At 34.5% G+C, this 22,958-nt stretch overlaps 2 protein-coding genes across 2 annotated transcripts; one reads left to right on the forward strand and one right to left on the reverse strand.

Moving 5' to 3' along the window:
• Nucleotides 1-4,270: 4,270 nt before the first annotated feature.
• On the forward strand, nucleotides 4,271-15,624 carry LOC110739272 (protein LOW PSII ACCUMULATION 1, chloroplastic-like). The gene is made up of 10 exons (XM_021919736.1): nucleotides 4,271-4,633; nucleotides 6,850-6,953; nucleotides 7,488-7,623; nucleotides 7,785-8,016; nucleotides 8,194-8,351; nucleotides 8,877-9,065; nucleotides 9,297-9,397; nucleotides 11,082-11,178; nucleotides 12,443-12,518; nucleotides 12,658-15,624. The coding sequence occupies exons 1-9, from the start codon at nucleotides 4,385-4,387 to the stop codon at nucleotides 12,515-12,517; spliced, it is 1,341 nt and encodes a 446-aa protein (XP_021775428.1). The 5' UTR covers nucleotides 4,271-4,384; the 3' UTR covers nucleotide 12,518; nucleotides 12,658-15,624.
• Nucleotides 15,625-18,141: 2,517 nt separating this feature from the next.
• Nucleotides 18,142-20,963, reverse strand: LOC110739273 (heat shock factor-binding protein 1-like). The gene is made up of 5 exons (XM_021919738.1): nucleotides 20,811-20,963; nucleotides 19,608-19,661; nucleotides 19,188-19,211; nucleotides 19,076-19,118; nucleotides 18,142-18,613 (listed from the first exon to the last, which is right to left on the reverse strand). The coding sequence occupies exons 1-5, from the start codon at nucleotides 20,811-20,813 to the stop codon at nucleotides 18,459-18,461; spliced, it is 279 nt and encodes a 92-aa protein (XP_021775430.1). The 5' UTR covers nucleotides 20,814-20,963; the 3' UTR covers nucleotides 18,142-18,458.
• Between the last annotated feature and the right edge of the window lie 1,995 nt (nucleotides 20,964-22,958).

The following is a 22,958-nucleotide window of genomic DNA, read 5'->3' on the forward strand; positions in this document are numbered from 1 at the left end:
AATTACTTTATACTACTCCGTACTTCATATGAGTTATAAAAAGGTTAATAAGGCTACCAAGTTTAACAGACAATGAATGAACTAAAAGTTCAGAAAGGTTCTAATCAGATAAATCAAATGCTCTAAATAACCAAAGAACTTCAACACTTGAATTTTAATTATATCTTAAGTAATTGCAAGAACAAGAAATTAACATCGACAAAATATTAATATACCAAGCATTGATAAAATGGTGTACGCAATACGCATTCAAAAAATAACCATTATGAAATTAGATCACTAGTACTATGCATATTAAACCACACACATAATATTATATTGTTTTGTTACTTCGTACTAAGTTAAGCATAACCCACATAATTAACCACTATGCAATAATCACATAAAAATAAACGTGATTAACATACACTCGTAATTATATTATATTGGGCTATTATAACTATTGTCAGCTGATTTTAATTTCAGTTGAACTTGTATGTAGTTAGACTCTCCTCCAACATAAATGCATGTTAATTTGTAAACAAACAATAAATGGAAAATCTACCAACCTCATTACTGCAATTCTCTTAAAAAACTTAATAGATTTCATTAGTCAATTATTAGTAACAATAATATAATCACACAAATTTATTATTTAACCGTTACACATCGTGGTTAGCGTATCGCCCCTCAACAACCATATATAAACCCTACAAAACTAGAAAAAACATCCTTATCCAAGTCCCCACATAAAAAATCTTTAGGCCGCAGTGTCAAAATCTTACGTACTTATATATTCTTTAGCATTTGTACCATTCAATAAGCTAAGGTTGGTGCTCATCGGCTATCTTTTGTAAAGTTCGGCCTCTTTAGTATGATATATAATTGTGTATACATTACAACATTAAGCTTGTGTCTTATTATCTACTTTGAGCCTATATGCCTATAATGGTTGAACATGAGTTAGAAAGCATCAAAAACTGCTTTCCTCTTAACTGCAAAGCTTACACAAAGTATTTCTAAAAGAAGGTGTACCATCTACTTTCATGGCCTAGACGGATATGTGGAATACATAATTGTGCCACCAGTCACGTCACCGGTGTTGTCCAACTATATTTTGCACGTATTCTCCGTACCATATTATCATACGTTGTTAGTTTAACATCACCTAAGAGTACTTGATCTTAATTTTAACCTAATCTGTAATATTATCTTAAATAATACCAACCTGTGTTAAACACTTGATACTTTAACTTGGAATCCCTTTACTCATGCGTCGATTTTCATTCATAAACAAACTTCTTCAGTTACTTACATGATCTACATACTTCTAAGTTACAAAAAAAAAAAAAAAAAAAAAAAAAAGACTATTACCGTGTTTTTGTTTGTTGTAATCTTTTCTCGTGTCACAATAATGATAACAATATTTATACTTCGTAAGTGTAATTTCGTAGGGAACACACTTATTTAGTGTAAATAGAGTGTTTAATTTGTCCTTATTATTGTATTTAGAGAAGGTCGATGGGCATTATTTAACGCACATGGTTATGTACATAAGCAAAAATAATATTATTTTCTTTATAAAATCTAATTAATATATAAAATTAATTAATTACTATTAGTTGCAGAGCAGTCACGCAAGTATCAAAAGAAAGCAAATGACAGAAATTTGGTTAATAGTGGGAGCATAGTCAGCTGCATAATAGAGGCATGCATGCTTTTGATCTGACAAGAAAATAAAAAAGATGGAATTTAAGCCATACATTGTTAAATGCATGTAACTTTATTTAATTTTGAAGCTTAAATATAATATACTTCGTAAGTTGAATGTGTTATATTAACTTCGCTTCATATTACGTGTAATAAATGTCTTAATATAGATTATTTGACAAAATTTGTTTGTGAGTGTTAAATAGAGAGAGAAAGATAAAAATACATGTGATGAGGAGAGAGATAAAGAGTAATGACATCTTAAAAAAGAAATAATACATTGAATACACATAATATGTAACATCCAATTTAATAAATATTACACATAATATAAAACGAATTAATTTAAGGAATTAATTTAAAGTATTACGTGTATAGTGTTGGTATGTCATTTCATAATATGTGTGCAAATTTATGAAAACAAGAAACACGCACGTAAAGCTAAGGATTTGTGCTTCTTTAATTTCCTTTATTGATCTGATATTGAATTTGATTTGTGACATACACTTTGTGACATACATTTAACCTGTAGGAACCTTTGTGCCTTACTTTTGTATTTCAAGAAAGTAACCGCAATTTTCACAATTATTCTAGCATGTTCAAATTCAACCAATGTTACTTAGCGCACTACAATAAAATGATATATTTCAAGAAAGTAACTGCATCGCAATTTTCACAATTATTCTAGCATGTTCAAATTCAACCAATGTTACTTAGCGCACTACAATAATATGATAAATGATGATTATATTACTTTGACTTTGTACTAGAAGTATTTGTCTATTCACATGTATAAGATATACAAGTATATACATATATATATATAAGATATTTTAAGATTTAAATATACTTTTGTATATGTATATCAAGATAATTAGAGATATCGGTTGTCAAAGTTGTGTGTATTGGCATTTGGCAAGTGTATGTGTCCGTCAAATTATTGTACTTAACATGAAACAGAGGTGATATGTAATTTAACAACAACCTAACATGCAATTTAGCATGTGATAGCAATCATGCGCCCATCCCGCTTTTATTTTTTTTATTTTTTTTTGGGATCACTACGATTACTAAAGTCACACAATAAACAAAAAATAGTGGACAATGTCCCACACAGTTGTTTGTAGATTTTTTGGTAATTGATGGACAAGCGTTGTGATCATTTTATCTATAATTACATACACCAAATTTGTGTCTCCTCAATTTAGCGTCTGATGATTGAGTTGTACTATTACTTAATTAGTCCATTTATGTGAACGAGCTAAAGAAATGCTATATTCTACATACTTCGATCCCCTAACTTAGTTGACCTAATTTCCTAGCCATTATCCATAAAGATTAGCCAATTGTTGTTCATTTCACAAAAACTAATCTTGTGCCAACACTTTCACATATGTACCATTGTATTTTAGGCAAAATCCACAAATACAATTTGACAACTCTACTAGGGAAGATTCCTATGAAATGTCAACTTGAGTAGCAATCGTTTAGTTAAGATGAATTGAAACTTGAAAAAAAATATTCAACTAACAAAATTTGTGATTCTTAACACATTAAGCAATATAAGCATTTGCCATCTTGCATGCACAACCTCTGGGGTAGGAACACTAAAGACTTACCAAAATTTTACCTCAATGGATATGTTTTATGTTCGAGTTTTATGCCTTGAAAATTTAGGCTTTGACAATCCAAACTATAACTGTGGGCCTCATGGTGTGTTAGAGTGACAACAGACAAGTAAATGATTCTTGGTAGTGCAGTTAATTTTGTAGATAATTGAAGTTATCGTATACCGTGGCAGATCCAGAAAAAATATTGACAAGATCAAAATGCATTTGATAAATTTTAATGGGCTCGTTTGATACAAATATAAGCAAATTATTGAAAAAAATAAATTAATATATAAGATTTTTTTTTTATTTAATTTTTTTTTTTCATGTTCAAGTAGGATTCTGATCGTACGGTGATCTTGAAAGATGGGCGACCATTATTGATGCTTGGACATGTGATAGTAAAGATAAATTGAAATAACTTAAACGATCCAAAATATAAAATAAAAATGAGTCAAAATTGTAAAAACAAAAGCAATACATCAATAAAACTCTACATGTATTTCTTCTTAAACCTAGTAATTGGGTTGTTCGAGCCACTTTTGAGTTTGGTGATTTAGGGGGGTCATTTCAGGTTTTGGGTATGTTTTGATCAATAGATAATCGGGTTGAGTCGGGTCATTTTAGATCTGGTGATTTCAAGTCGGGTCATTTCGGATCGGACTTATTAGGCAAGTTCTGTCGGGTCGATACTTTGGGTCAAGATTGGATCCATTACACTTGTACATTACAAAACAGAAGTATAAAAAATCACGTTGCTTTAGTTTAGGCTATTTTCGATTCAATTCTATCTGGTCAATTAATTCAGGTTGAAATCGATTCGGACATTTTGGGTATCATTTAATTTTGGTTCAACTCTAGTTCAAGTTAATTTGGGCATCGATTCAACTTGGTTAAATTAATTCGGGTTAAAATAGGATTGAGTAACTTCGACTTGGATAACTTCAGGTATTAGGTCAAAATTTGGTCGTAAGTCGATCATCAACCGCAAACAAAGACATCCCAAACCCAAACGACTTGTTTTATGTAAAGGTGAAAGCCAGGGGCCGTGGTTAAGCCCCCAAAGCACTCTTCTGTCCTATCACATGGCAGCTTCACTTATCCACCATCACCAAATCTTCTGCTACTCAAACCCAAAACCCCATTTTCATTATACAATCAAAACAAGAACAAGACAATGGTTTCTCAACACCAATCCCAACTCTTCAACTGCCCACAATATAGCTCGATTCTCTTTCATTTGTTGTACTTCTTCGTCTCCGCCGCCGGATACGGCTGCGCAGACGCCGGAGTCATGCGTCAATTCTGGACTCTCTCTCTTTTCCAAAGGAAGGGTGTGTTTTTCCGTCTTTCATTTTAATGATTATGTTTTATCAAGTTTGGAATTTTGTGATGTGGGTTTGTTGAATTTTGTTGATTATTTGTTGAATTGATGAAAATTTTAATGTGGGTGTTTTTTGATTTTATTTTGTTATAGAATTTATGAATTAGAATGTTGTTTTATAGCCAATTTGTTTAGTGGTCTTGTGAGGTTTGGTGAGTGGACGTTGGAAGCAAATTAAAGATGTAAAGATTGATATAATAATTAGGAGATAGATAGATTGATATAATAATTAGGTATAATAAATAGTAAGGAAATGGAGGTGGAAGAAGTTGTGGAATCTTCTACACACGCTCCTTAAATTGCCACATAATTCTAGAATCTTCCATAGTTCTCCATCAATTTCTCAATGTAGTAGAGTTTTCTAGAAATATTGAGAAACCTTGAGATATACTAAGTTAGGTTTATGGAATTTGAGCCACACTAACCTAACAGATCTTTAATGTAGTTGGTTGTTTAGTAAAAGAATGTAGATAGGCTTTGTGATGGGGAGGAAATGAGCTAATTTGTTTAATTTTGAAAATGTCTTGAGATGAAGTCCTTAATTTTGAACCTAGGTACTCAAATTTGATACTGTATTTAACTATTTCAAATTAGACGCCTAGAGCCTCCTTGACTTCGTTGGCCATCAAAATTGGACAATTATAGGGCTTTCAAATTTCCTTCTTTGATGATAATGGGAACTTATAATTTATTCGTTCTATGACACCTGTAATTGATAATTAGTGGAAGAATTGGCATTGGAAAAAAAAAAAAAAAAAAACTGTTATAAAGGATTGTTGGGATGAGGACACTTCTTGACTGTAGTTCCATTTGATTTGACTGAAAGTTCTTGCAATGGAAAATGATTGCAAAATTAGTTTTCCTTTGTTTCATTCTCTACAAGAAAATTTATAGAGAAGGGAGAGGATAGATGGGACAAGAGTAAAGGGGGATATTGCAAGGTGCAACCATGATCATTTTATTGTTTGCCAATTTGTTCCCTAGGTAAGTGCATGGGCAAAAAATTAGCCTTTGTTGAACCATGTACAAGGTACGACTGGCTGTACCTAGAAATTTGCTGCAAAGGGTAGGGAGAAAAATAGGGCTTTCTCCGTCTTTTCAGGAAGAAAATATCTCAATCCTTGGGAGAGCTAATTCACATCCATAGGATCACTATTTCACACCCCTTTGTAAACCAAGCAAAGAAAAATGGAAAAATCATATTCCTTGAAAATGTTTTCCACCCAACTAAACGCTCTCCAAATGTGCCTATGTACTATGTATAATCCCAAACCTCATGCTGAGTATATTTCTTATTCTGCTTCCCTTGTTTGGATCTTTTAACGTGAAGGGTTAGACCTGATATCAGTGATTGGTGATGGTTCCTTGGGGACAAAAATACTTTTTTGGCTTCCCTAACTGCTGACTTGCCTGACTCAACTCCAAATGCGCCTTCACCTGCCTTCTCAAATTTGATTCTCCAAACCATAGTGCCTGTCTGATTTTGATGTTCAGACCTCATTATATCAGACTTGTGGTTGAATATCTTTGATGCAAAAGTGCTATATTCATTGGATTTGGTCCTCATAATAACTTAGAGGTAAGCTAAATTTGGGTAATTGACTCTGCTGCTGTATTTTTTTCACTGTGCAATTTTTGAATCTTACTTCTGAGGGGAAAGCATCCTCAATTAATCTAATGAAGTAATCATGGATTTAGAATAAACCATTTTTCTCCCATGAAATTTATAGAAAGCTTATTGTTTATCTTTATGCTACAACGATAACAACCACCCATTGTAGATCCCGACATGGGAAGCCAACTGGGTTTGGGGAGGTCCTAATGTGTGAACCCTTACCCTAATTGGTATAAGACAGTAAAGAGGTTGAGTAATTCATTAAATTAGTTACTTCACTAAGAGCTGTTTCTTCCACTGTTGCTGTGCCTGTCTTCACTCTTTCCTACCCCAATAATATTAGGTTACATTGAGGGCTATTATTGACCTCAAGATTCAAGCACTAGGTCTATCTTGAATTGTTTATTTCCCGATAGAAAGAGTATATATGTATATATAATCTTTTCTCTTTTTCTTTTTTCCAAAATCGTAAATTAGGACTGTTTCTTGTCGCACCTGTTAGATTCTCCTATTTAAATTGAATTGAAAGAGTGTCCACTTGTATTTTGCAGGTTAGAGAAGCTCTGGTACAATTTGATACAGCACTTAGCTTGAATCCTAATACTATGGAAGCTCAAGCAGCACTTTACAATAAAGCATGCTGTCATGCTTACAGGTAATTTATGTCTTTTCCTTGTGATCCAGACTTTGATAAGTGTGCTTTGGAATCTGTTGTCGCCCCTTGTCGGTCATGTTTCAGGTATTAGCATTGCATATTTATTAGTCTCTCCATCTCAAAAATCTTAATACCACAAAGCAAGACTTGCTACTAAACTTGCTAATTGGTCTCCTTTGAAAGAAACACATACATTCCCCCCAACCCCCCCCCCCCCCTAATAAATTAGGCATTTGCTTTAATTTTGGTTTCTAGATTTATCCTGTAAGTTCAATAGCTTTTCAAAGATGTTCTTGTGAAGGAACTGTTTTATACCAAAAGATCGAAATATTAGTGGACATGAAGCAGAAAGACTAGGGTCAAATGAATATTTGAAACTCTGACAAACAGTACAATATCTCTTTAATCTTTGTGCATGATGCTTTTCTTCTTGCTGAATCTTATCAATGAATAATCCAGTGTTTTGAAAATCTCCAAGATTTATTCTGACAGATCTGTGATACTGATTCTTTGGTTTCTTTTCTTTTGAGGCAGGGGGGAGGGAAAGCTAGCTGCTGAGTGTTTGCGCACTGCTCTTAAAGATTATAACCTTAAATTTGGGACCATCCTCAATGACCCAGACTTAGCCTCTTTCAGAGCTTTACCAGAATTTAAGGAACTACAAGAAGAGGTTTTAGTTATCAATTAGTGACTGACTTCTTATTAGATACTGCTTGTATGAGCTTCAAGTATATTACATCCATTTTCTTTTTCTCTCTGTCTCCTAAGTATATTACATTGCATAATATGGTGCTTTCAAATAAAATAATTGTTTTCCAATCTGAAATGCAGGCTAGACTTGGCGGTGAGGATATAGGCGATAGTTTCAGGAGAGACCTCAAGCTCATTAGTGAAGTCCAAGCTCCATTTCGTGGAATCCGGAGATTTTTTTATGTAGCTTTTGCAGCAGCTGCAGGAATTTCCACTTTTTTCACATTACCCCGGTTGCTCCGAGCAATTCAAGGAGGTGAAGGTGCTCCTGATCTATTAGAGACTGCTGGAAATGCTGCTGTAAATATAGGAGGTAGACATGACATATTTTATGTATTTCTGACATACAATATTCTGCACTTGTTAGCATCAAGCACGAGGTTTGAGTCATGTTCACTCTTTATGGAAATGAACTTGCTTGAGTGTTTTCATTATGTATCACTAAAACATTTCTTGAAAGTAATTAAGTTATAAAATCAGCAATGTGCAGGCATTGTTATTCTGGTGGCACTGTTTCTATGGGATAATAAGAAAGAGGAGGAGCAGCTTGCACAAATATCTCGAGATGAAACTCTATCACGGTTACCTTTACGTCTTTCTACTAATCGGATTGTTGAGTTGGTGCAGCTACGGGACACTGCTAGACCTGTAGGTGTCCATTTTATTTACAGTTAATACACACTTTACTCTAGGAAAAATGTTGTGATTTTATATTGTTGTAAGCCGTGCAAAAATATTTTCACAACAATAAAATTATGTCCTGTCAATCCGTACCTTATTCTTTTCTGTATTTACTCAACTGAACTTATATTTCAATTAACCATCAGTTATACTCGTGATGATTATGGACTTAAGTAGATCTCACTATTATCCCTAAGATAGGAAATACTGAATAGCTGTCCAGTTGAGTAAGTTGCAATGTATTCCTGGCCTTGTTCTCTAAGTGTACATAATATGATAAGCAAAATGGTCTTGGCTCTTTTCTGGAAAAGGAAAGAATAATAACAATAGCTTAGACTTTGACTCCAGTTTAGCATTAAATGGCATGTGTGTTTTCCCCTTCGTGCATCATTTATTTTTTACAATTAACAATTTATAGTTGTTGATAGGTGTATGATATTGAAGTTTCTCTCAATTAGTACCCTCATTTGCTGAGACTATGTTTGATTCTAGGTTATTCTGGCTGGCAAGAGGGAGAATGTTTTTATGGCAATGCAAAAAGCTGAAAGGTTTAGGACTGAGCTTCTTAGAAGAGGTGTTCTTCTAATTCCTGTCATTTGGGGTGTGGTTGAGGCAGCTCCAGTAGAAAAGAAGGGCTTTGGGGGTTCTGCGAAGGCTGCTGCTGCTCTTCCTTCTATTGGGGTATGTTTATTCTATATATTTGCATCTAAATAATCTGCAATTGAAGGATAATGCTGCTGCTGAAAAACCAGGATTTTCTGTTTGAACATGCAATCACGTTGTGCATGTTATGGCTGTTTCTAGTAATTACTTGAATCGGAAATGATTGTGCATTTCCCATCAATTTTAAGCATAATTTTACCAACCTGCTAAATCTTAATAGCAATTTTGTTCTGTGTTCTAACCTTTTAGGACGACTTTGAGAAACGAGCTCAGTCTATAACTACAAAATCCAAGTTGCAAGCTGAGATACGATTCAAGGCTGAGGCTGTGTCCCCTGGAGAATGGGAAAGGTGACTCTGCTTTCTATCTTGCCTACTTGCTATTAATTACAAACATAGAACTATAACCCTGGAAGGATATGCCACTTTGTGAATTTAGCTAACATAATCTGTTTCGTTTTTTCTAAAAAAACAAAATTACATACAACTACCTGTCTACCTCTCTCCCAAATAGGTGGATTCTCATTGCTCCCAACTTCCCATGCTCATTGTGTTGAAGCTCATAACACATGCAGTTTATGCTGTAGGTTAATTATTCAGTGAGATTTTAAGTTAATTGAAATTTACTAGTTTCAATTCAAGGTTGCTTAATGAAGTTTTGTGAATGTTCACCTCTAGTATGTGCATGCAGTCCTAGTGCAGTTGTATTTATGTATCTGCAGTATACCTTAAGCTACTAATGATTTTAGCATATTAAGTTTGATTTATAACATTTTGATCATTCACAGTTGGATACAATTGAATATGAGAGTCTGAAGGACTTTTTTTAGGCTTGCAATTAGTAACTGTCTTTTTTCAACATTTTCTCAATGCAGTGAGACTGATCAAGAAACATTAAAATTATAATAAAAATAACCAACTTTTTAACTCTACTTTTTATTACTACTAGCTTAATCTGTGTGCCAAACTCACATACGAAAAAATCAAGGATAGGAGTAGTAATGTTATATAAAAAAGATTAACAACTAAGGTCCCAATTATGACTTGTCCACTTTAAAAGGTCCCAACTTTTGATTATTTAAAGCCAGTCCCCAATATGATATAATTATATTATGGAAGTAAAAGAACGAAAAGAAAGAAGATGAAGCCAAAAGAAAGGATTTGTTGAAGAGGAGAAAGAAATCAGCAGTAAGCAGGATAATGGGGAATAGGAACGATGTAGAGAGCATATACATGGTAGTTGCTCTAGGTACAGGGAGGGGAGATAGAAGAATTAAGAAACCACCATGGCCATTGATGTAGTGATTTGTGAGGGAGAAATTTAATTTATTTACAGCATTCTGGTTGGTGGTAGTTATTGCGTTGGAGGGGATGGTGGGTGGTGTTTAAATTATGGAGTTGTCTTTAAAGGAATGAGAGAGGAGGGACTATCATTAGTCATTAGTCATATGGGCCCATTTGAGAAGAAATTCTCATAGTTGGGACTATCCCCAGTTAAACGAAAGCTTAGACCTTTAAAAAGACGATCGGCCATAGTTGGGACCTTTTTGTCGATTTTTCTTATTGTAGCAATTTCCTGTAAATATGTAGTAGACTTTGATTATTGGAAAAATGAAATCATGAGTCATGACTCTAAAAAGCAGGTTTTTGAAGCTGTTATATATATATATATATATATATATATATATATATATATATATATATATATATATATATTTTTAAACATAGTGAAGAATGTAATCTGTTTCAGAAGATTTGTGCCTTTTCTTCTTCATTATTATTCTATGGGGGTGATTTATAATAGTTCCCTTTTTAAAGAATAAATCTGTGTTTGGTCTCTCTTGTCAGCTATCACTATGCCACAAGATGCAATTTCATCCTATGTGTATTTTGTTTCCTTGTATTTCCTTACTTCTTCCCTTCCCTCAACAATCCCTGGAATATTTAACAAAATTTTGAAGAATAATTTAAGAACAAGAACCAACCTGTAACATATATCAACCTTTAGGGTCTGCTTATCTTATTCTAATTTCAGATGGTTAAAGGACCAGCAAAAATCAGAAGGAGTCACTCCTGGTGAGGATGTATACATAATACTACGCCTAGATGGTCGGGTTCGCAGGTCAGGCAAGGTTAGTTTTCTTGATAGGCTATCAATCAACTCTGCTTCTGCATGTACTAGATGCCTAACATTGCAATGTTTTTATCCAAGGCAGTTAGTTTAATGGCAAGGTTTTAGGGCTAATTAAGCTTTTATTAATGGTGTTTGGATATTTGAAACCATTCTGCATTAAACAGTTCTCGAACCTCCATCTTGCGAACTTGAAAGTGGGGTGGGAGTATATGGCCATGGTGAATTGTTTAAATCAGTAGCTTAGAGAGCTCCCTGAAAATCTGTTTTGGGTTGAATAGTTTGTAGAGCGAATTATGAGGGTGATACCAACAAAAAGAAATAAAGTGTAATTGGCTTTTTTTTTGGGATTGTTGAGGAAGTAGAGGGAGCCAGGGAGGGGATAGAGATAGATTCAGATCTTGTTTTGTGATTGGGTTTTTGCTAAAATTTATATTGGCTTTTGGACTTTGTCAAACAGCCAAAAATTATGTTAATCCCTCTTTTCATTGTACAGATAAGAGTTAAGTGTTAAGACTTAAGACTAGGGACTGCATAAATTCAACCCCTTTCTGTTGGGTGGAAGCCTGCTTAGGGACTGAGTAATTCTACTGTTGATGTACTTATTACTTCTCAAAAATTGCAACCACCCACCCAAAACCAAACCGACAACACTGACACCACTAATATTTTTGTGCTTCCCCTGAAACCTCATTAGCCCTATCCAAGGCTGAGTTTGACTATGGCAACGGTTGGTGAGACCAACAATACCCTCGAGCATTAGAAAACACGAAAGGGAGTGGGGGGGGGGGATGGGGAAAGGCTCAAGATTGGTGACTTGATCTATTTTTGATGAAATTGCAAGAGAAGATGGTTGTGTGAGGGTGGTCATGGTGGAACTTTGATGGGTGCATATGGAGAGTTAGTATTTTGATTTTTGACCACAAATTTTTTTTTTCTTTTTTTCTTTTTAGTTGGTCAATCTAAGGTAACTAATTACTTGGTCACTTAGAAATTGGAAACAAAAGATTGTTAAATTATGAATCTAATTTCATCAAAAGTTTTATATGTTTCTAATATGTGCATTACAATATGACATCAGGGATGATCAAGAAAATATGAATTTCTGTGATGTTAGACTTGTTACCATATAAACCTAGTTTTTTTCACAAGCAGCATCTCTTTATTAGCCTTCCTTCAGGATTTTAGTATACGCAACTAATACAGGTGGTGTCTTAGCTTTGCATGCTATGTAATTAAATATTTTCAAACTTAAATGATTTCAGGGAATGCCTGACTGGCAGCAAATAATACAAGAGCTTCCTGCTATGGATAATTTGTTAAGCAGACTTGAAAAATGAGGTACTTGGCTACATTTTCTGCTGGGTAATTTTGCTTTGAGAAATACTTTTTTTTTTTTTTTTTTAATTTTATTTTCCGTGCAATGGCATCTCATTTTTTCATATGTGGTGTGTTCCTTGGATGACATTACTGGTGTAAGCCATTGTTAACAAATTAGAGGTGTGTGCAATCCAGAAGATTTTGAGATCTCAAGTCTTTTGCCGCTCAACATCCTGCATTACAGTGTAGATGAAGATCTTATATAAATTTCATTTGTTTTTCTGTTGTGTACATGTTTTGCCATTTTGATGCCATGATGTGCAGTTTTAGTTTTCTGTTGTATAGCTAAAAAGCCATTCCTGTAGGCTACCGGATGCTGTGGATATCAATTTGATTATAAATCAGAACGAAAATTGAGTTTAAGCCCATACAAATACAATTTTTATTCCTCTGAAGTGTGTACCTAATAAGTTCAATCCTCGGGACATCAGAATTAGAGTTGTATAATGTTTATAACAATCAGATTATCTCCTTCGATAGCAAGCTTAAAAACACCGAAATTCTATGTGCTAAGATAAGGCCATACAGGCTACTTTTGCAACCAAGGGAGAGGAACTGAGGAAAGCTCCAGCAAAAGGCTTGAGTTGCCAAAACTTAGCCTCAAGTCATTGCGCAGCATTACATTAGCTGTATTAAAGTTACTGGAAATATTTTAGTATTTATCAGCCAAATAGGCGTAAAAATGGAAGCCATAACATAACTTATGTTTACTCTGAATCATTCTATTTTGAAATTTGATCTTTGATGATGTAGGTGTCTAACAAGCTTTTTTGGTTTAAATCTTGAGGGTACAATCAAATATATGAGATCGAATTTTGTCGCATTATTTTCTCTTAACACTTTCTTAATGACAATACTAAAGATATTTTTTAAAAAAAAAAAAAAAAAATCTTATCAATTTTTTGAGGTGACCTTTGAAATCATTATTGGAAAGATTATATAAAACAGAAAACAATCAAGGTATCAACCTAGAAAATCTTTAGGCGTCATGTCATAATTGTGATATGGCTAATAATTAGAGTATAACATATTAACTTAAGGCAACAACAATTATCATTGTCCGTTATTCGTCTAATTGGAAACGGTGGATAAAATTGCCTCTAATATTATGCAAAAGAGGTGGAGAATAGGGTACCAACTACTACAAGGAGTAATAAAATATGGAACATTCGGTCAACCCAAGTTGGATATGAACACAAAATTTAACAAAACGCTACATAAAAAAAATAAAAATAAATAAATAAATAAAGAAATAAAATAATAAAATTTATCCACGTTATTAGATCATAGCATTATGCCATTATCTACGTCTAATTTAAGAGAAGGGGAGGGAGACCACTTGGTGCAATGGCACAAGAGGTTTCTAGTACCCTCGAGGTGCGAGGTTCGATCCTCATTAGCAACAAATCCAACCTCCTACCCCTTTAAGGCAATTTTTTTTTTTTTTTTTTTGTGATAGGAGCTTTCGTTGGGGCTCGGTTGACCTTAAAAAAATAAAAATAAAAACAATTAAGAGAATAGGGCAATTTTATTGTAAAATCGATTGTATCATGTGTATGACAGTATGAGTGTACAAGCCAAAAAATAGTTTTAGTTGTAACGTACTTCCAATTTTGACTTTATAGTTTATAGAAAAGTGAGGTTTTGTGTTATCAATCTGGGCCTTACATAATGGTTATGGATTAAAAGGGGCTTTAATTATGATCTTTTGCTAGTAATATATCAGATTTTTTAACAAACGAAAAAATTAAGTCAAAACCATTTGAATTAGGAGATTTATTAGCTTAGTGTTGATAAGAATCAATGACTATTTTACTCAAAAAGAATTAATGATTATTAGAAAGCTGTACAAATGTTGGTCATAATGTATTAATGTAAGCAAAATCTAATCAATGAGACATACCACAACTTACGTGCTCTCAACAATGTTAGTTTCAGTCAGAATTTAAGTTGTTGTCTACAACGCTAAACAAAAAAAAAAAAAAAAAAAGGTTGTTGTCTACAAATTGCTAAGTCGTAAGTACTTAATTAACAATTATTTATGCTAATACCGTCCAGCTTCGTGCCCTCAACTATGTTAATTGAAGAATCCAAACCAACCTAAAATTTTATTTTATTTTATTTTATGTTAAAGTATTCTCTCGTCCACAAATAAAAGTCTCATTTCACCAAAAACTCTGGTCTCTAATAAAAGTTTCATTTCACTTTTATCTGTACTTTATATTTTTAATTCAACAAATCTCACTGTCGTTAATTTATTCACTTTAATCTAACCAAATCCTACTAATTTGTTTTGTTATATTTACCGTTGATAAGCCAAAACCCAAATCGTATTTCACCTTCCTAAAAACGCGTTCTAATGGTGAATGAGACTTTAATTTGGAATGAAGAGTGTATACAATGAACATCATATTAGTTACAACCTTCGTGGCACCTACTATGTTAGTTTATCAAGTCAAAGAGCATCCCAAGTCAGCTGTCACCACCAGTTCTACAAGTTTAAAAGACACAACATAAAATAGAATACAACCCAAAAAAAAAAAACAGCATAACCAAAAACGCAGAAGAAAGATCACAAAAAAGTAAAACATGAGCATGAAAACAGCAACCTCTTCTCTTGCCCTTCTCTTGGTTTTCTCTCTTCTTACAATATCGAGTTCTTTCAAAGACAGCAACGAGTATGCGATGAGTTCAGAGGTCAGCCGACGTACATTACTAGATGTCGAAATCTACATATCCTACTCAGCCCTGGAACGTAATCGTGTTCCCTGCTCGAAGGCAGGCCTGAGTTACTACAACTGCGCTTTTAATGAAACTGAAACTGCTAATCCTTATGAACGTAACTGCCAAGAAATTACTAGGTGCCAACGTTCTTAGTCATTTCTGTCATTATTTCTGCAACTTCGTAAATTCTTTGGCAGTCCATCTTATGTATGATGGATTTATTGTTTGTATTAATATGATTAATAACGCGATTATTAAGAAAGTGTGTCTATTTGTTGCAGCATAATGTATTACCCTTATGTTTCATTATTTGATATAGTTGAAAGCTATTTTTTACTTTTAATTGAATGTCTTATTAATTGTGTGACAAAGGTATGTCTTTCTTTTTGTTGCAACAAACTATACAACCTATATTTTATAGGTATTTTGTCACAATTTTTGCTGGTAAATAATACTATGGTTCAATTATTTTTCAAATTGTTTGGTACGTTGAATTCAATGCAAAATAGAAAAGGTTAAAAAATCTTTTGATGTTTGATTTGCAATTCACAAATACAGAGTACTAAATCTTTTTCTACAATAATTAGCTAACTAAAAACCCATGAATGTATATTTTACAGTAAGGATAATCTACGAACAGTTCATTGTTTAAATGTTTTATTAACCTTTTTATATAAACTCACTACATTAAAGCAAAAAACATATGAAGAGGTTGCCAAAAAAAATTAGAATTTGGATCCATGAAAGAGTGAAACATAAATCTTTTTACATTTGGGGTGCAAATGAACCAATGTTTTATTTATCACGTTACTTTTTTAACGAAAAAAAAGTTTTTTGCGGGAATTTTTTTGTTACAGATGTAACAAGTGTACTTTTGGGATAATTTTGATGATTATTTTTATACTTCCACCGTTTCTTTATAGTTGCAATACTTCTCTTTTTACGCTTGTCAATGCATGATTTCAATCGTTAATATCATTAATTATCAATAAGTAAAAATTATAAACATTTGATACTAAAATAGATAAATCGAGACGAATCTAACAAAAAGCCACATGACTATATTTTTGCTCAACTATAAATCATTAAAGCTAGTCAAAATGAAGCACATAAATGGTGTAAAAGTCAAACTGTTACAACTAAAAAAAAAAAACGACGGAAGTATATAGTTAAAAAAAAAGGAAAATTTAACAAGAATAATCCAACCTTTTGATTATTCCTCATTAATCCAACCTTTATACCCCTTCTTCCCAAAATGAACCCAAATGACCGGTTACCTAAATAACCGGTCATCTCTTTCCCTCTCCTTCCTCCCACCATTTGCCATCTTCTTCCTCCATTACCACCACCCAAAGCTCCACCTCCATTTTATCTTCCCATTCTTTCTTTTGGAGTCACCACTCATCCCACCACCACCTTCACCAGACCGCCCCAAACAACACTACTCCCTCAATTTGCAACCGAAACAGCCACCACACACCAACCCCCTCACAGCTTCCCCTGCCATCACCGCCCAACCCTCACACCAACTCCCCTCCACCTCCAAACAACTTCGCATCCAGCCACTTCGCATTCACCATACCAACCTCCAGCCACTTCGCATCCACCACACCACCAAAATCTCCCCTGCTACTCCCTCACGCACCAAACCCGAAATCACCACCTCACAAAACCATAATAGCAACACCCCATTCACAACACCACCAACGCAACAACCCCTCACCATTGCAATCTTAATTCAAAATTAGGTGAAAAATAATTATGAAAGATCCAAATTCAACAAAATTAATGAATTAATTCAATAAAAAAGCATAATTACATACAACATTTTAAGTACTTGAATAATTAGCTTCAAATTAAAAAAAAAAAAAAAAAAAAGGAGAGTGGGAGAGAGTGAGCGGAGAGTACACAAGAGAAGATGGCCTGGTGGTTGTTTAATGGTGGCCATGGATGGTTTGGGGTTCGTGGTTTTGGTGAGTGGGTAGTAGTTTGTAGTGGTTTGGTGGCTAAAGGGAGTACGCGGTCGCTGATTTTGGTGTGGTGGTGGTCAAAGCGTTCGAGGGTGACGAAAATGAAGGTGGGTGGGGATTTCGGCTAGGTTTGTGGTGGGGGTGACGGAAATGGTGGTGGGTTAGGGGCCGATTTTGTGGCGGTTGTTTTGGGTTGTAGTGGTGTTGGTGGGTAAGTGGTCATGGAGGTAAGTTGTTAGTGAAAGAGGTTGTCATGGAGGAAGAAGGATGAAGGAGGTGGTCATGGAGGAAGAGAGAGGAGAGAGAAAAAAGTGGGGTGGGCTATGGTGGTGAATCTGGTGATGGGGGAAGAGAGAGAAAGAAGAAAGAAGGGTGGGTTTTTTTTTTTTCTTTTTTTTTTTACATATTAAAATTTAAAAAAAAAAAGTAAATTATAAAAAAAAAACAAAAAACCAATCAGGAAGTGCCACGTCAGCACTTATAACCGGTTGAAACGGTTAGATGACCTGCAAGGGTTGCTATAAGAAAAAGGGGGGCAAAGGTTGGATTAATGAGGAATAATCAAAAGGTGGGATTAATATGGGAGAACGGACAAAAGGTTGGATTATTCCCGTTAAATTTTCCAAAAAAAAAAAACGAAGAAAGAGTCAAATATTTGGTACTACCACACTGACTTTCTGACTGATATCATAAGTCATATAGTCGAGTTCCTGAAAACAATGCAAACCTAAGTCCATGATTATTCTCCTACTACTTGCAAAGCTTTCATACCAATTTCAATATGTTTGCAGCCTTGCAGACAGCAGCAATATAATTAGACTCATAAGCATCACATATGGTTGACAGGTACTCCGTAACAACCGAGAATTGGCAAGGCCAAAACTGAGGAATAGAAGACAATGAAAGCACAAGATGGTGCTAGTACCGAGACATTTACTTCATATATCAAGGATAGATATCAAGGGCTGCTAACTCCCTTACGATACAAAAGATCATTAACTATCACCTCTTCACACATCAAGTCAAGAAAATTGGTAACTGCTAAACAGGCACTAAGCTACACACAGCAAATCTCCAGTGACACACATTGTTCAAACTTCATAGCATTGATTCAAGAACAAATTTCTTGAGAAATGTTAATATCAGAACATAGAGAGATCCCAAAAGTAACCAATGGAAAGTAGGCACCTTGAATCCTTGACGGACGTCATTCGGTGGTATTAGAAGAATCCTCTGGCTTGGAATCATCAGGCTTAGATTTTGACGCTGGCACTGGAGAGGGGGACTCTTCTGGCCCCATTTCTTCTTTCAGATCCTTAATGCTCTGCTCTAGTTCATTGATACGATTACCCATCTCATCTAGTGCAATTGTGGTTAAGAACAAAACAGTCTAGAAGATTATGGCAGTAATCTTAACCATGTCATTGATAGACAGAAATTCTGAAACTCAGTCCTCATGAAAAGATAAAAACAATAGCCAAATAAACAAACTAGCAAGTAGCAACTAAAGCATTTAATGATGGTCTTGCAAGACAACATTCGTTTGGTAAGCAAAGTTATGTAAATTTGGACGAACCAAAACATAAGCACACTGAGCAAGGAGATGAAAATTTTTCACAGCCTAAATCTTAGTAAATGCATCCCACCCTGCCTCATCAGTTGTACAGAGTATAATGCAAGTGAAAAGAAAAGTTGGGTTATAACTGATGTGCAAATAAAAAAAAAAAATTGTGCCCACGAACGGATTTCTTTTATATAGCCTGCATTTCAACAAATGTAACAAACACTATTATTTAATGCTTAAGAGATGAAGAAAAAGGATATTTTTTGTCACAATGCCCTCAGACATAGCTTGAAACCTGGTTTGCTGCAAAAGAAAAATTAATGTCAACAACGGCATTAGCATACATTATAAGGGGTATGAAGCACCAATTACCATTTGCTGAAGAAGATTTTGCACCTGAAAAACAAACATAAATCGTAAGTATTACAGAGCAATACTATCAGAGAGCACAAAGACCCCATTGTTATGAAGACATACAGTCAGTAACATGTATGGTACAAGGTTACATTCACAATAGGAAAAATGCAATCAATCAAGTTCAATACAGTGAGATTAATCAAGATGCAATTTCCTTGAAATATAACATTACAGCAAGCCCTAGATGTGAAGTTATATACAAATAAATAGTTCTTTGCAGAGATATCAGGATGTAAAGAAAACATGTCTAAGGGCGTTTTAAAAAACATGAGTAATAAAAAAAAAAAATGAAATCACATGAAAGGAGAATATAAAGAGAAATTTTCTTTAAGGATGAAACATCCATGTAATCCAGAAAAATATCAAACAACTTACAAATGCAGCCATATCAGTGGTATTTTGCTTAGGTTCATCTGAATCATGTCCATCCTGCCACCAAAATATCCAATAAGTCATTTAAAAAGCTAAACATAAGCTGAAAAGCAAGATTAAACAAGTAAATAGAATCCAATCGTAACTAGACAAGAAAGCCGTACACAAAAAATTATTGTTAGCAGAGCTAAAGTCTCAAGACTGTATATTTACAAGATATAATTACAGCTAGACAATCATGAAACGGCAAATGGGATCTAAGGAGGATATCCAACAACCCCACATTAATTTCTAGCTTGTAGTCCAGCCGAATAAAAATCCAATTATCTAAACAGAGTTAAGGTCTTGATGGTTGATGCAATTCCACCTCCAATTTCATATTTTGACAACATATACTCCTAGTCTAACATTACTATAGCTTCCATTTCCTTATCTAAATCATCTTCATTACATCTGTCCAAGCTATAACAATTCATGGCACAACGATAAGCACCACTGATTGTACACAGTTATAAACACAAAATAAACTCGTGTAGCGACATTGCCTTATAAACGTTATAATGTCATAGCAATAAAGGACCTACCACACTCTTCGACCTTTCCTATACAAGATTCCTGAAATGCTAAATCTCTTAAAATAAGCAAATGGCTTGCAGATTAAGTTTTTGGTCAGTATCCGAACCTTCAAACGCTCGTTAAAAGAAGAACGGATTGTACCCGAGGGTTCGAATACTTCTAACAGCAAAGGAATCGAAAATTCGAAATGCTGGACTTCAGAATGATACCATAGTCTTTTAATATACCAAACAATCCAAATTCAATCAATTAATACCAAAGATTATCTTCAATAATTTACATGGATTTCTATTATCAAGCAAATTGCAACTCAGTATACAAGATATATTGGTAGAGATCGCAAAAATAATCAATTGCCCGACAAAACCTACATCAAAATAATAAAAAAAACGAAAAATCTAACAAAAACCCACAATTTTAGTATCAATAATAAGAAATTACAGAGTCAAATAGATCGGATATAGTTGTTCAAATAGCAAGATCAAAAATGCATAATAGTAGGGCAATTACAACAAATTACGACAAAAAATTGAAATCGAAGTATCGCAAAAGGAAAAAAAAAACCCTAAGATTCACATAAAATTTTTAAAAACATAATAAAAAATAGAGAAATTAGAGAAAAGAGCGTACCATTGTCGTCGCTGAATGAATTGGAAATTCGAAGCTTTGGATTACAGAATGAAGGAAATGAATGGCTTTGCGTTTGCTATTGTTTTTGTTTTGGAAGTGCGACGCGCGTGAGTGGAAAAGCTTGCTAAAAGAACCAATTGAAAATTGAAAAATATAAAATTTAAAAAGGTAAATTCTAAAATCTAAATCATTCAAATTCAAATTGCATTACGTGTGTTTTCGCGAAAGAAAATAAATAAATAAATACAATAAAATAAAATCATTGCATTACGTGTAGGGTTATACACAGTTTGGTCTGATCCGTAACCAAATTAGGCCAAATCGTATTTTAGCGGTTTGGTTTGGTTCACGGTTTATAAAAATACGGTTTGGTTTCGGATTTTTTTGTAAACTAGTAGTCATAGTCCAACGTGTATATGTTTGGCGTCATGTGTTGTGTGTTTTGCTAATTCGTGTTGGAAAGAAAATAAATCGTAGTTGTTGTTCTCTTGTTATTAAAATCTTATTTCTAGTAAGTAAATCAATCTTTATTTTATGACATAACAAATTATATAATATCGTTATACCTAAATTAATAAATATACATTTCAATAAGTTAAAATATTAATAAAACTAATTTGTAATCACAAATTTTATGTCTTATTTAAGGACTGGTGAAGAAAATAATATTCGGTGTAAAATGGTACACCAATAAAAAATAGAAGGAAATTTTCACTTTTGCTACCACTCAAACACCTTTATTTCACTTTTGCTACCCATCTAAAATTTTATTTTATTTTACTACCATCAAAAGTTACAACATATAACTTTTGCTACCACTTAACAGAAACCGTTTGAGTTTCGTTAAATGAGACCCAATATCTCATTAAATAATGATTTAATTTATTAAAAAACAAATAAAAACTTGAACAAAATCTCATCCACTCCATCCTGTCAGCCACCCCTTTCCCCTCCCCGTGCCGGCTGCCGGCGACCTCATCCCCCGGCGCCAGGCCGCCAGCAACCCCATCCCCCTCCCTTTCCCCACCCACGCTGCCCACCTCCCTCCTCAAATGCCTCCTTCTTCTCAACCCATCTTCTCACACACACTATCTCTCTCTGTTCCCCTCATTTTCACATAATGCCCTCCCCTCCTTTCGCCTCCGCTGGCGATTTCCCAGTGCCGGCGACCCCGTTTCTTCCCCCACCCAAAACCGCCACCCCTAAACCTAAACACCACCCTTAAAACCACCCTAAATGGATTTTAGGGTTTCGTTTTTACCCGTTTAGGGTGGTTTCAGGGAGGAGTGGGGCTGAATGGTGTTGCTTGATGCCGCTGCTAGTGTTATTGGTAGGGATTGCAAATGGTTGCTGCTGCCGCTGCTATTGGTGGTGCGTGGGATGCTTGATGCCGCTGCTATTGGTTGCAAATGGTGTTGCTTGATGCCGCTGCCGCTGCAATTAATTGCTGGTGCGTGGGCTGCTTGATGGTGGTCGATTGTGGGCTGCCTGGGTGCTGTTGTTGGTGTGATGATGGTGGTCGATTGCATGGGAAATTGGAGTTGATTGCTAGTGGTGATGGAAGTGACAGTGGAGGAAAAAGGGAGGTGTTGCGTAGTTAACCAAGTGGGCCCCCCAAACGCCAACAGTATCGAAATTTTAACAAAGGCGTTTTTGTGTGGTAGTAAAATAAAATAAAAATTTAAAAAGATAGCAAAAGTGAAATACGTGTGTTTTGGTGGTAGCAAAAGTGAAATTTTTCAAAATAGAATGCACTGTAAATTTTGCCAGGATTATAAAAGGTTGTTGCATTAATTGTTTAGTGTATAAAAGACAAGTTCCCCTATTCTTCATTAGTGTTAGTTTTTAATATTTTAGAGTGTTTTTTGAATTCTGTTTTTCGTTTGAAATATGGCTGGTAGTAATGGCTCTTCTTCATCTTTATCAAACACAATTAGGAGTACTCCTCGGTGGTACCAGTTGGCTTTTCTACGACGGCGGCTTAGGAATCTTGTAGCTCGTAAAGAAGACTTAGAGAGTGAGTTGGCTATTAGAGCCCCATTTTCATCCAACTTTCATGATTTTTAGGTGGTGGTTGTGATATTTAAATTGGGTTACATATTTGTCAACTCCACTTGTCTCTCTCTACAAGTAGAGTTTGTGGAGTTC

Source organism: Chenopodium quinoa, unplaced genomic scaffold (genome assembly GCF_001683475.1).
Source record: "Chenopodium quinoa cultivar QQ74 unplaced genomic scaffold, ASM168347v1, whole genome shotgun sequence".
Lineage (NCBI taxonomy): Eukaryota > Viridiplantae > Streptophyta > Magnoliopsida > Caryophyllales > Amaranthaceae > Chenopodium > Chenopodium quinoa.

Coding starts and splice junctions, on each gene's coding strand:
- LOC110739272 (XM_021919736.1), top strand. CDS start 4,385: ATGGCAGCTTCACTTATCCACCATCACCAAATCTTCTGCTACTCAAAC. Junction 7,624..7,784: donor TTAAGGAACTACAAGAAGAG/GTTTTAGTTATC, acceptor TCTGAAATGCAG/GCTAGACTTGGCGGTGAGGA. Junction 8,017..8,193: donor TGCTGCTGTAAATATAGGAG/GTAGACATGACA, acceptor AGCAATGTGCAG/GCATTGTTATTCTGGTGGCA.
- LOC110739273 (XM_021919738.1), bottom strand. Junction 19,212..19,607: donor CCACTGATATGGCTGCATTT/GTAAGTTGTTTG, acceptor TTTGTTTTTCAG/GTGCAAAATCTTCTTCAGCA. Junction 19,119..19,187: donor AAAATCTTCTTCAGCAAATG/GTAATTGGTGCT, acceptor TTTCTTTTGCAG/CAAACCAGGTTTCAAGCTAT.